At 37.6% G+C, this 13,536-nt stretch overlaps 1 protein-coding gene across 1 annotated transcript in view; it reads left to right on the plus strand.

The window, feature by feature from the left end:
• Positions 1-13,536, plus strand: part of LOC103272048 (extracellular matrix protein FRAS1-like) — a 222,861-nt gene that overhangs the window by 2,812 nt on the left and 206,513 nt on the right. Inside the window, exon 2 of the mRNA XM_021718335.1 lies at positions 5,280-5,311. Within this exon, the coding sequence (XP_021574010.1) occupies positions 5,280-5,311 (32 nt within the window). The remainder of the gene's footprint in view (positions 1-5,279; positions 5,312-13,536) is intronic.

Consider the following 13,536-nt stretch of genomic DNA (forward strand, 5'->3'; position numbering starts at 1 on the left):
AGATTCTCATAGGAGCACAAACTCTATTGTGATCTGCGCATGTGAGGGACCTAGGTTGCTTGCTCCTTATGAGAATCTAATGCCTAATGATCTGAGGTGGAGCTGAGGGTGTGGTGCTATATATTGTATTATATATTACAATGTAATAATAATAGAAATAAAGTGCATAATAAATGTAATGCACCTGAATCATCCCGAAACCATCTCTCTCGATCTGTGGAAAAATTGTCTTCCACGAAACTGCACCCTGATGCCAAAAAGGTTGGGGATCGCTGGTCTAGGTGATAGCTCTGAAATACTTTTGCTAATCAAGCATAGAAAAAGAGAAAGAAACATTTGCTGCATTATTTGTGCTCAAGTATAACTTTCTGGTTCTAATTTTTTTTAAATTATCAAAATCAACATAAATGTTACAAGTAAATTGTGGGCTGAGTTAATTTACATTGTCTTACATTGCTAAGCTGATAAACTATGATGATTTGAGAACTTAATACAATCAAGTCACAGAGAAACTTCTAACATGGCCGCCTTCTGAGTCAGAGAAACTCTGCTGTGACATTTTCTAGAGGAATTCATCTTGAGTTGTGTTGACATGTGGAAATCCTGTGAAGTTACCACTAGATAGAATAGTTGTCTTGTGATAGGAAAGATTTTGTTGAACTGGATGTTGCAGAGAACTGAGCTCCAATCTGTGTCCATCACTCTTTTGTGATTTTAGCCAGTCCCACAATCTCCTAGGCCTATCAATGCCATTAACAGATTACACTGAAAAGGATCATTTGATAGACTGATAGATTTTATTTATGGGTGAGTTAGCATGCTTGGTTCTACTCTTGGCTGAAAAGTTTGTCTAGTGAGAGACTCAATGCTTAAAACACTGTTAGGAAAGAGAGGAAATTGGCTGGAGAAAATAGCCGATCTCTTTATTATTTCAGAGTTTATGTGTCAGGGTATGTCTGATAGGGAGTACAGGCATCAAAAACCAAAAGAAAACAAAAATCCCTGTAGTACCCGCCCTCAAGGAATTTTCATACCCAGGAATCTTGAATATCAGTGTTATAGTAGTAGGAGTATGACAACATTTGATCCTTTGTGGGTTTGCCAATATTGAAATGCTAGGTACTGATTGCAACTTTGCATCTTTTGGCGTTTGTGACTACCTGCTAGTGGAAGTTTAGAGGTGGTGGATGGTCATAGACTCTTATTTCGTCATATTATATTTCCATTTCCCTTTGAAGATCTACTCTCCCCATGTAATGTAGATCCTTTAGTGAAGACACAGCCATCCATATTCACTGTTGTGGGCCTGGATGGCAATATCACTCAACTATACTCAGACATAGGTAGTCATAAAACATCCCCTACCACATGGCTCAGAAGAGTGAAGGGGATGATCACATGGCAAAGTGGAAAGCCTCGCCAGATCTTAAATAGTTCAAAACAGTTGGCTCTGTTTCATTTTAACTACCCTATTAATTGATCTGAATCCTAGTTGACAGTAATCAGGGCATGAGCTGTCCTGTCAGCTCAGGAAGCGATTCTATTTTAACTATTCCACAATGTGCACAGCCATATGCTGAATTATAACACAACATAAAGCTGGAACGTTTAAATGCCAACTTGTGGCGGCTTGTTCCTAATGAGTCATGTTTTGTGATACTGTGCTCTCCAAATCTTTCCATATCTTAATGGTTTTATCTGCCACTCTGCCTTTGAACTAATGGGTCTGATGTTTTGTGGCTCTTGGATTTAACTTCTCTAATTTACTTCGTTTACCAGTTATAGTTTCTATAGTGAATTGTTTTAGTATGTAATTACTGGTGCAAATTATACTTCAAATTTTCTCTGAAAATATGAGATTTTATATAGTCATTTCATAAAGGAGTATATTCTAATATGCAAAAAGACTAAAAAACAGACACTTGCTTATTTAAGTTTCATGCAGTAACATTTTATCTATGTGACCTGCAAGAAATAAGCCAACCACACAGGAAGAAGAGCAGTCCAGGTCTTGGGATCCGGGCTTCCGCCTTGACACTCTAAGACTGCTGCATCCTGCAAAACCTAATGCACTTTCTCACAGGCTATGTGGTGTTAGGACTTAGATTACCTAGCATCTCAACTGTGTTCTGTGCCCCAAAGCTGAGCAACGTTCTTGGTTGGAGAACCCTAGCTCCTGCTGCCTCTTATTTTTTCCTTAGTTTTCCCTTGAAGAGAGCTCATTTCTCCTAGATCATCACCATGCCTCAGAATTCACCTTGAGCTAGAATTTTCTTTGAAGTTCAGCTACAGCCATAAATATAAACATTAGATAGACCTGCAGTCATTCTAGTACTCCTTAAGGGGGAAAAAAAAGATGAGGAGAGGGAGCAACTTTGTTTTCCATGATATGTGAATTGATTAGTGAAAAGGCCTCTGCTCTAGTTTTCAACCAGAAACTCTACCCAGCACCTAATGCCAATAAACCCCTCACCTGATCTGCTAGCAGCCTGTGCCAATGTAGGAGAAACACGTTTGCTTAGGATGACTGCGTCTGGCGTTGGGTGGTGATGAAGTTTGATAGGACAGGCGTTACACTGGAATGCTTCGTTTTCTCAAGAGAGTAGAAATTAGGTTTTGGAAGCAGCGTTAACTGAAGCTCATTCGTGCAACTGCCTTCCGGGTGGAACTGTTCTGTTTTCGGAAAGCCCTCAGAGGGCAAAACTTACTTCTTTTGGAATTGTACAGCATAGAGTGACCCAAATTGATTTTCCTAATGATCGAATTTATCAGCAGCTATACATAGTTTTGACTGAGTCTCCAGTGGATACTTGGCCTGCCTCAGTGTAGATATGGTGCCACACGACATCAGAACTGCTTTATTTTTTCATATTGCAGTGAGTTCATCATGGCTATCTAAAGTCCAAAAATAGGTTTTGATATGGGTACTTGAATACTTCTTAAGATGCTTGCTTTCTTTTGGAGCTTTGAAAAGAAATTGACTTTGGAAGGTATTGCTATGAAGGAGAGCAATAAAATTATTTGAGGATGGTCTTATTCTAAAGGTTAGCTTTTTCTAAAAGTTGGGTTTTTTTTTATTTTAACAGTTAAATTTTGTTAAATTGTACTTGGATGATGATCTTTATTATGAAATTTTAAACATCAGAAGTAATTAAATATATTCATATACATAATTTAGAGAGTGAATTGTTTGTAGACTTATGTATGCTTATTTGAAGTATATGTGATTATTTCTTTCTTATGACATGTTACAGACTGAAATACTAAGTCTTTGAAACAAGATTTCTTAAGGGAAAATTAGTCAATTAAGAAGATTTTCCCCTAAGGTTTTATCTCCAATTATTCTTATTTGCATGTCAGGGGCATAAAAATTATTTCAATAAATTTGCCCACAGAGATCTTTGTTTCAAATGGAAGTGTACATAGTCATCTCACCTTCTTTTTTTTTTTTTTTTTTTTTTTTGAGTGAAAGTCTCACTCGGTCACCCAGACTGGAGTGCAGTGGCCGCTTCCGGCCACCGCAGCCTCGACCTGCTGGGCTCTGGCGATCCTTCTGCCTCAGCCTTCCAAGTAGCCGGAATTACAGGCATGCGCTACCATGCCCAGCTGATTTTTTGATTTATTGTAGAGATGAGGTCTCGCTGCCCAGGCGGGTCTCGAACCCGCGGGCTCAGGCAATCCACTCACCTCAGCCTCCCAAAGGCGCGGGATTACAGGCTGAGCCACCGAGCCCGGCTTCATCTCACCTTCTTTAAAGATTGTTTTTAATTCCATTATTAGAGGGGAAGGTAGACCAGTTTTTTGTTTTTTTTTCCCTGAGAAGTTAATATTTTTGAGACTTCATGAATGATCTGTTAGATGAAAGCTCTATGGTAAAATATGTTCTTCTCTCTTTAGAAGCCGTTGGGGACACTATCAAGATATGCTTCTGCCTTGGTGTGTGTATGCTGTTCTGATCTGTTTCACAGTTTCAGTTTCTGAGAGTAGCTGGTAGCACCTTACCCACCTGTTTCTAGGTTAAATCAACACCTGTTGTGCAGCTAAGAAAATTGGTTAAGAACGTGTGTATATTATTTAAATTAGGATTTTGAATTTTAAGTTTTTTTAGCATAAAACTTTGGTATATACTTTATTTTTTAATTTTTTTGCTAAATTTTATTTTTTAATTTAAAAGCTGTAGAGTACAGTTCAGGATTAGGTATACAAGTAGGAAATTTACTTTATAATATGCTAGTTATTTGGACTAGATAGACTGTCCCATTCAAACTCAGCTTTCTTTTCCATTTAGAAACAAATCATCTATTGTTTTTCATTTGGTGCTTAATGACTGGAAAACATAAAGATATATCAGTTCATAAGCAGCCCATCAGAAAAAAAATTGAGTGAAAAGAGGGTAAAAAGAGTCTTGGAGGTCAGGAACTGATTGGAAGTTATTTTCGATGAACTGTCATCTATACTATTCTCCTATAAAATGTTTTAATCTCCCTAAAGGGGAACATTTGTATTAAAGGCATGAAATGGATATTTTGTATTAATCTAGCAGATACCTAAGTGAATACCTGCTATGTGAAGAGGCGAGGAATACAAAGAAGTAGAAAGTCTTTTTCCTAAGAATGTGTGTGTATTCTTTAAATTCTACATACATAGTGTAGTGGCGTAGATGTGACATTTCTACAACCTTAGCAAGGATACCACAAGGAAGTATGCAAAAATGTATTCACAAATAGGTGATATAGGCACAGAGTGCTCTGAGTACAAGGGAACATAATCCTGGGAGCTAGAAGAGTTTCATGAAGGAGATGGGGTCAAGTTCAAGGAGACTGACCGACCAAGTGTGTCTCCTGTAGGCAACAACAATAACTGAGACATAAAAGTACATCACAGTATCCTCAGCTGGCCTCTTGAACTAGAGAATTTGTGTAAGCTAAGAGTGGCAGAGAAGCTTGGATAAGTAAATTGGGACTGGATTATGGAGGCTTTGCTGACTTGTCACACAAAAAAACATACACTGTATTTATTGCACGTCATTATAGAAATGTTTGTTTTAAAACTCAGATGATACGTTTTAATAATACTTTCCCTCATGTGTGTCCAAGAAATGTTGTTTTGGTATATGGGGCTATTTCCCCAGGGGAAGAATGCCCAGGTTTTTAAGATTTTGGAAAAAGCAGTTTTGGACTATGATGCGAGTAGATACAGTTTTAGCAGTCAGCCTGCTGGGGCAGAGCCTGTTGCTTATTATGTATCCCTTTTAATTCTTGTTTTGTTTTTCCCCACAGGTGCTTGTGTCTATCAGGGTTCCTTGTTGGCGGTAAGTCATTCTTAATATATTTGATTTATTTATTTCCAATGTAAAATGCTTGACTGAGGATACTGAGTGAATGGGGTAACACTATCATTGTAAAATATGTTCATTTTCTTTCATAGTTTGAGGATTAGTCCTCATCCTGGCACAATCATGCTTATTTATTTAATACCTTTGCCAGAGTGAATTAGTTCTATCCGATACTCAGGTGTTGGAAGAGAGGTTCAAACACTCAGCACACAGGTTGCCTGCTGTAGCTGTTCTTTGTGTTCTTCCAATCAGACAGAAAATGAGATCCTATCCTCTTGTCAGGTACAAACTAGGGAACAATTTATCTTCCTGTTGTACTTGTTTCCTCCTCTGAACCCTCCTCCAAAAAAAGTATGATTATTAAGTTCAGTAGAACAGGAAAGATTTCTAATTGTTGCTTTGAATTGTAAGCTTAAGTTTTGGTGAACAACAAACGAATTAACATTTTATCTCTGAAACTTTGACATGTATGGTAAAATTGATTTTGAATTTAATGTCAGAATGACTGGGGGAAAAGCTGATGTAAGTCTCATGCATTTCTTTTCATTAATAATGCACTATGGTGCATAACAGTGTGTTAAATCCTTATTGAAAAGACTGTCTACACTCCATCAACTCTAATAAATAGTGTGACAAGTCATTCTTCACCACTTTTTATTTTAGTTTCATAAATGCTATAATAAAACAGAACTGAGATAGTTAGAGTTTGTTCATTCACATCGCAACCTGCTGTCGATATGTGTGATATTAATAAGTCATCTTGGATTATTCTTTTGGTGTTGAAATAAATGAGGAATATCTGAAGTATCAAAGAGTCTAGAAAATTGTAGCTATTCACAGCAATACTCTTGAATCTGACTTTATATACTATATTTACTGCTCTGGAGATTTATTTTTTTCTTCTTTATATTTTTCTATTAAAGATTCAGGAAAAAAAGCCATTTTCCTTCTATTTCTCATCCCATGCCCTTAAAAACAGACTTTTCTTCTTGTTTGTTCTTTAATATATTTTAGGAATTATTTTAAAATCAGAGTGCTCTAAACTACATCATCACTTTTGGGAGCTATGGTAGATAATATAGATATGTCAGTATCCACAAAGAGAACTGTGTATTATATGGAGTGCTTCACAGTTTTTCAATGTGTTTTCATAACTATTGATCCATCTGATACTTATAATAGGCTAATGAAATAGGCAGACCACATATTATTTTTTATGCTTTTTATTGGCTAACCAAGAATGAGAGAGAGATGATGAGATTTGCTAAAGGTAATGCCCATTAAGGGTTGGATCAGAACAAGACAGCCTAACTTCCTTCTGTTGTTTTGCCTGTATCTGAAGAAGCGACTAGCTGATGGTCTTCTATATTTAACTTTGCTATATGTTATTGTATATTTAAATGTGAAAGCATCAAGTAATTGGAGAGGTCAACTGATCAAGTTAAAAGGAGTGACTGTCTAGCCAACTTGGCATTTGACGAATGATTTCTCTTCTATTTACCATGCCCTGCTGGTCCCGGGGCTCCAGACTCTTCCAGGCTAGTGGGCTGAATTGTCTCTCACCAGCATCTTCCTGACCCCTCCAGGTGACTTCTTTGCTTATCAAGACTCTGCTCCATTTGTTTTAAAACCTCTTCAAGCCTGAGATGGTGGTTATTATAGTCTGGGAAACAATACATTTATTGTAATAATAAAGATGATTATGAAACAAGTATTTATGAGTGAGAACCACAGACCTACTATTCTAGGCACTGGAATACACCAGTGAACCAACAGGTAAAAATCCCTGCCCTTGTGGAGCTTGAATTCTAATAAGTGAAATATGTAGACTATCAGACAGGTGGGCTTTGGGGAAAGATAACTTGGGAGTGGGGGGATAGATGATGAGGTGGCTACTTTAAATGGGGTAATAGGGAAGGCTTCATGGAGAAGGAGACATTTGAACAAAGAAAAGATTAAAAGAGATAGTTATAAGAGCTGGTACTACAGATATCCAGGGAAAGAGAATTCCAGGGAGGGTGAACATGTGTAAAGTCTGAAGCAGGGGCTCCCATGGTCATTTGAAGAAGAGTATGGAGGTCAGAGTAGCTGGAGTACATGACCAAGGAAAGATTGCAGGGGACAGGTCAGAGAGGTGGGCAGGGAACAGAGCATGTCGAGCTTTGTACAGACTTTAGCTTGTCCTGTCAGGAAGGCGGGTAAGCCATTGGAAGTGCTAGAGAAGAGGGATGATAAAATCTGACATATTGTTTAATTAAACTGCTAAAATGGCAATGTGAAAAGAAAGTGTTCTTGTTTCTAGGGAAACTATGTTGAATACATTAAAAAGACTCCATAGAGGTGAGTCACTAAAAAAAAAAAAAAATTGCTGTCAAAATTAAGTGTGGGAGAAACAGCTATAGGAGGTTTGGGAAAAACTTAAAAATCTAGAGAGATTCTGCATTCAGGTTTATTTGTAACCATTTTAAATTCTCTTTCGATTTTAAGGACACTGAAATATGAAATATGCACAGTGAGGATGTATTGTGGACATAGTTCATTGTTCTCTTTCCACATGACCTCGTGTTAAAGGCATCTACATCAGTGAAATTGGAGAATGAATGTGTGTTTATGTATTTTGAATTAAAACCAAGAGTTTAAGAACATTTTTACACTATACAAGGATTCCCTAATTAAACTACTCTTTAGGTGACAGGGTTTCTACTGTAAGAGTCTTTACACTTAAAAGTTGGTTCTGAGAAGAGTGGTTTGGTGTCCCTGCCCCAAACCTTATAATTTTACCCACACATTCACCATGTTAGAGGTAGAAAGTAACTTCAGATATCTCCTAGTCCAAACTCCCCATTTTATAGATGAGGACACTGGGACAGGGATGTGAAGTTCTTGAAGTTTGTTCATTTCTCAGGTGAGTAACCAAAGTAGAAGTTTAGTCTGGTTGAAAATGGCAAAGCATCAGATTTGATTTCTCTAGAATCCATAAAACATATTAGGCCAATGAGAACATGGATTTAGGCACTTGCTGCTAGTTTAGTGATAATTCTCGATCTGTCTTGTAAGAGTTCCTCTCACTGATACCTTTTCAATCTCATTGCTTATTGCTTAGGAAGCTACCAAATACAGTGGAACACTCATGGCTCTGGTAGACTGGCAGACCTGGTTTTGATTCTTTCTTCTCTGCAACCAGCTCTGTGACCCAGGGAAGTTATGTGCCCCTATGTGAAATGGGACAAATATAGCTTCCCCCTAGGGTCTTTTTGTAGAGTAAGGAAGGTATTGTAGGCTAGACACCCCAGGAGGAATCTCTGGCATGTGCTATTCTGCCATAACAAAATTCCTCTTTATAAACCAAGAAAAACAAGAGGAAGGGGCTGTTATTAAGCACCTACTATGTATTTAATATTCTCAACAATCTCAGGAAATAGATATTGTCTTTACTTTACAGATAAGGAAGTTGAGACTCTGAAAGTTTGTGCTAAGTTACTTAGCAAGTGCTAGAGGAGAAGGGGATTCAAATCTGGTTCTGATTCTCAAGTCACATCATCAAGGATTCTGTTTCTTACAGTAGCCAGTCCACTTGTCCCTTAACATAACCGGCTTATTTCACCACCTTCGGTTCTGTATGCTCACCCCCGCCCCCGCTGCCCCACCACACCTGTCATGCAGTTGTCTCTGCCAGTCTCTGTCCCTGACCTCCTGCAGAAACTAGCTGTCCCTGGCTAACCCCTTCCCATTTAACTGAGGCTGTCCTGCACTAGTGTGCACTAGATTCACCACGTGATGCATGACACGTTTAGAGGATTGCTTCATCTTAGAGAATATAAAATATGCAATATATTGCATGTGTATATGTGTGAATATATGCATGTGTGTGTACACACACACACACACACACACACACACACACACACACACACACACACACACACATGTATATGTACCTGCATTGTGCCTGCCATGTTTGGCAGCTCTTGGACTTGCAGTGACATCTGATGTGATCTGGTCTTGGGCTATGTGTTTCCTCCTCTCGGTTGTATATTGACTTCCACTCTCTTCCTTCTGTCTTTAACGGTCTTCCCTAACTTTCTCTTCTTTCCATTCCTCAGATCAGAAATTACCACAAGGGACTAAAAATACTTTGAAAAACACTGACTCATCATTTTTGAGTGTGTCTCTTACCCCATAATACCCATGCACCCCTGGGCTCACAAGACTTCCTCTAAAGTTAGCCCTTGTGGAAGACAGTGTGACTGTGTTAAATCAGGAATCCATCAGAGGGAAGCTAACTAGGTAATATGTTTAACTGTGACAGGGGCATCCAGTGTGAGAAGGAAAATAAATTTTTTATTTCAAAGTTTTCATATAACTTCTCTTTTTTTCCCTAATAAAAAATGAATTAACTTTCCTTTTGCATTACCACAAGCAAATACTTCTCCTTTTGAAAGTTCTTCCTGGGATGGATGGTTTGACTTTTTACTTTGGTTTTTCTGTCAGTGAGATGGAGATGAGCTTTTTACTTCTCAGGATTGTTGTGAAGATGAAAGGAGATAATCATGAAGCATTGAGCCCAGTGCTGTGACCCACAAAGCTTAGTAAAGGCCAGCTGCTAGGACAGTTGTTAGAAGCAATTACAACTGTCAAGGGTGGACAAACGACTCTTCTCTAGATCAAAAGTGTTACATGTTGAGGTTGTCCTACTTGGGATACTTATGCTGACAAATGCTGACAGTGAATCATGAGGCACTAACTTTTTGCAAATTTGGAAGTTTTTTAAAGATAATAAAAAATATGTAGTGTTGCCTATGTATAATATAACACAGCAGAAAGATCCAGGCTTTGGAGTTTGAATCTTGGTACTACTACAAACCTGCTGTGTGGCTTCAGGATCCTTCTTACAGCTGGATCTCAATTCCATCATCTGTACATTGGCATTACATTCCTTGCAGGGTTGATGTGATACTTTCCTGAGAACATGCTTGAGACAGAACCCAGACCTGTGCCTGCAAGGAGCAGGGGCTCATATCACCTGAGTGGCAACAAGTTGTCAGTGGAGACATGTGATAGAGACCAGGGTGTCTTGGTTCAGTTCCTGGCTCTTTCCTTGCTAGGTGGACACATGGAGTAAGTCCCTGGAATGAAATGAAGTTGCAGTTTCTAAATTTGTAAAATGAAAGAGTTAGATACTCTCCAAGATTCCTCAGTGTAGTGTGTCCAGTAAAACTTCCTGTTTCTGTAGAATTCTCAAATGTTTTCTATCTGTGTCCAATATGGTAGCTGTGAACCACGTGAAGTTACTGAGTGCTTGAAATGTGGCTAGTGACACTGAGGAACTAAATTTTCAATTATATTTAATTTCAATCAAAGTTTACATTTCAATAGCCACACATGACTGGTGGCTACTGTATTGGACAGTGCATCTTCAGAGCTTTAAAATGCTTAATGTCCTAGCACTTAAGCTTGAAATATAGCTTCATGGATGGTTCTTAGTATGGGGGAAAACTTACTGTAGTGCTTTTAGCAGTTGTGAAAAAAGGTGAAAAGAAATTTGTTGGAGTATCTGAGGTTGTTATTTGTTTATAGAATCTAAGCAATTTTAAGATCGTCTCTAGCATAACACTAATTTCCCCATATTGCTCAATATATTTTCTTGAATAATAGAAAAGGGGTAGAGTTACAGCAGAGTCATCACTTGTATTCAATTTTATATGATATGTCATTTAAAATTTTACAAAAAAGTTTTTTGGTGTTTTGTCAAAATCTGGTGTACTCATGGGAGTGTTATCCATTATTTATACTGTGGCAGAAAAAAAGTTGAGAGCCTTTGATCTAATCTGTAGGCTTTGTTTATTTGGGTTAAGGAAGATTAAGGAAAACCACTAGAGCTCTTCAGTGTTATTTTTAAAAAATTGGTGTGCTATAGTGTTCCTTTTTTACATTTGAGACCATAACAAAATAAATAGCCCTGTAGAAATGAAAATGTGTCCAAATTGTATTTGTTGTGGTATTCATCAACATGCTCAAGAGATTTTATGGAGAAGAGAAATGAAGATAATGGCAGCTTTCCCTATGAGATGCTCAGATTCCCCACAAATACTCAGTGAGTCTTGGCAGTGGCTGCTGTTGAAATATCCCGAGCTTCTCTGCACTGGGGAGAACACTTGGTATCCTGAGGATGGACTCAGTGGACAAGCAATGCTGTCAGCCATTCCTTAATTTCTTTATTTGCCTTAAGGGTATTGGGTCGTTTCTTAATACCTTTTTATTGTATTTTGTAGGATATCACTGTTTGTAGTTATAGTTTAATACTAACTCATCATTTCAAAATGCCTCTTGTCTTTCTTCACTTATTTTTAAGTGCTGAGTAATATGCTTTTAAATGAGGGTGCCATTGTTTATTAAATGTGCTTACTATGTGGTAAAAAACTTTATTTATGTAACACATCATTACGGTGCTAGGTGTTGGCACAGATTTAGAGAAATAGTGAGCTTCCTTTAACTACATGTATTAAAGTTGAGACTAGACAAATAGAAAAAGGAGTGACATAGTGGTGACTTGGTCTAGATGGCTTCCAGGGGCTCTTCTAATTTGGGTTCTCACATGTGGATGGAAGGTTAGATTTGTGTGTTTCTGCCAAAGGAGGGAAACCCTTAGAGGGGATGAGAAAAGCCTCCTGACTCCGGAGTGTACAATGAAGGGGTTCCCCCCATGCATTTCTTCAAGAGGAGCAACTTTGTACCCTGGGGTGCCAGGTAGTGAGAACTGGGCTTTTGGTGCCTCGGAGGTTTTTATAAATTGTTTATCATAATGGATGTAGTGGTTTCCTGTTTGGGAATTTATATAGTCTTAGAATAATTATGTGAGAGGAATAATACAAGAGATTTTATACTTTTATTGGTGAATAATCCATATGCATTTTTATTCTTATTCATATTCTTGTGGGAGGAACAGATGTTTTAAGTTAACAAACATTTCTTATGTTTTGTTTTGAATTTAGAAGATGAAGTTGAGTTTGGCAGTCATATTAATTTGTTCAAACCATGCTATGTGTGATCATATATCTCAATTTTCTGGTCAGACAATGCATTTGCCCTACCACTTAAAAAAAGTTTGTGTCATTTTGCACCAAATTGTCTTACAACCTAGTACCTCATTTTGTTTTCTTCTATTCCTGTGTTTGTAACTACAAAATACATGCATATATGTTTGTTTTATACGTGGTACATGTTTATATATGCATATATATGTATATATATCCTGTAGAACTGTCATTCATTTATGACATCTTATGGTGCTATCATGTTACAGTTTAATTACTTTGTAAAGTTTTTTTGCTTACAAAGAGAAAAATAACATATAAATATCAAATGACAATTGAGTTAAGCCAGCTTATGTTTTCTTGGAATTTGAATTACAAGTATCTAAAGAAAAGTTGGCTTTGAAAATTTTGTATAGTTGGCATTTTGTTTCTGTGACAAGAAGAGACACTTAAATATAAAATTGGCACAAAATATTATTTACAAAAGTAGCTGAGCAGTTTTACATAAAATAAGTGTGTAGTTTCTGGTGTCCCCGCTAAGTGAGTTTAGCAATAATTTCTTAGGCCCCCAGAGTTTATGAGCTAAATGAAAGGAAGAAGGAAAGGAACCTTTCCTTTCATAGTAAGAAACAGTTTATTGTTACTACCAAGGAGGCTCTTGAGTTCGGTCCATGACCTGTGAGTTCCTTCCTGACAGCTCCTAAGATTGGTTACTTATTAAATTTATGTCATTTCTTTACTCCAAAGGGAAATTGGATGAGTCAGGGAGGGGAGCATTTTGCATTGGAGGCAGATTCATTGTTCCTCATACTTTACATTCTTGAGATGATACTAGTGAGCAGGAGAGAATTATTAACTCAAATAGACATATTCTTTGGTGCTCTTACCATATTGAGTTTCCCTATAATCTAGAAGAAACTTGGTCCAAGGGATGAGAGAAGTCAGGAACAGAAAGGAACCTGAAATTAGTGGCTAAGAAGAAATCTTTCCTCATATATGCTATCGGTATGTGTAGGAGTAATGATCCAGTGATTCTGAAGACATTTACTGATCAACTTCCAGGTACTAGACCTTGTGACTGGATCTATGGAGAATACCAAGATTAATAAGATATGAATTGTACCCAGGAACATGCTGCCTGGCCTATAGTCTCCTTTTTTTCTCTGT

This window comes from Carlito syrichta, unplaced genomic scaffold (assembly GCF_000164805.1).
Source record: "Carlito syrichta isolate Samal-C Ts95f unplaced genomic scaffold, Tarsius_syrichta-2.0.1 Scaffold312092, whole genome shotgun sequence".
In the NCBI taxonomy this organism is placed as follows: domain Eukaryota; kingdom Metazoa; phylum Chordata; class Mammalia; order Primates; family Tarsiidae; genus Carlito; species Carlito syrichta.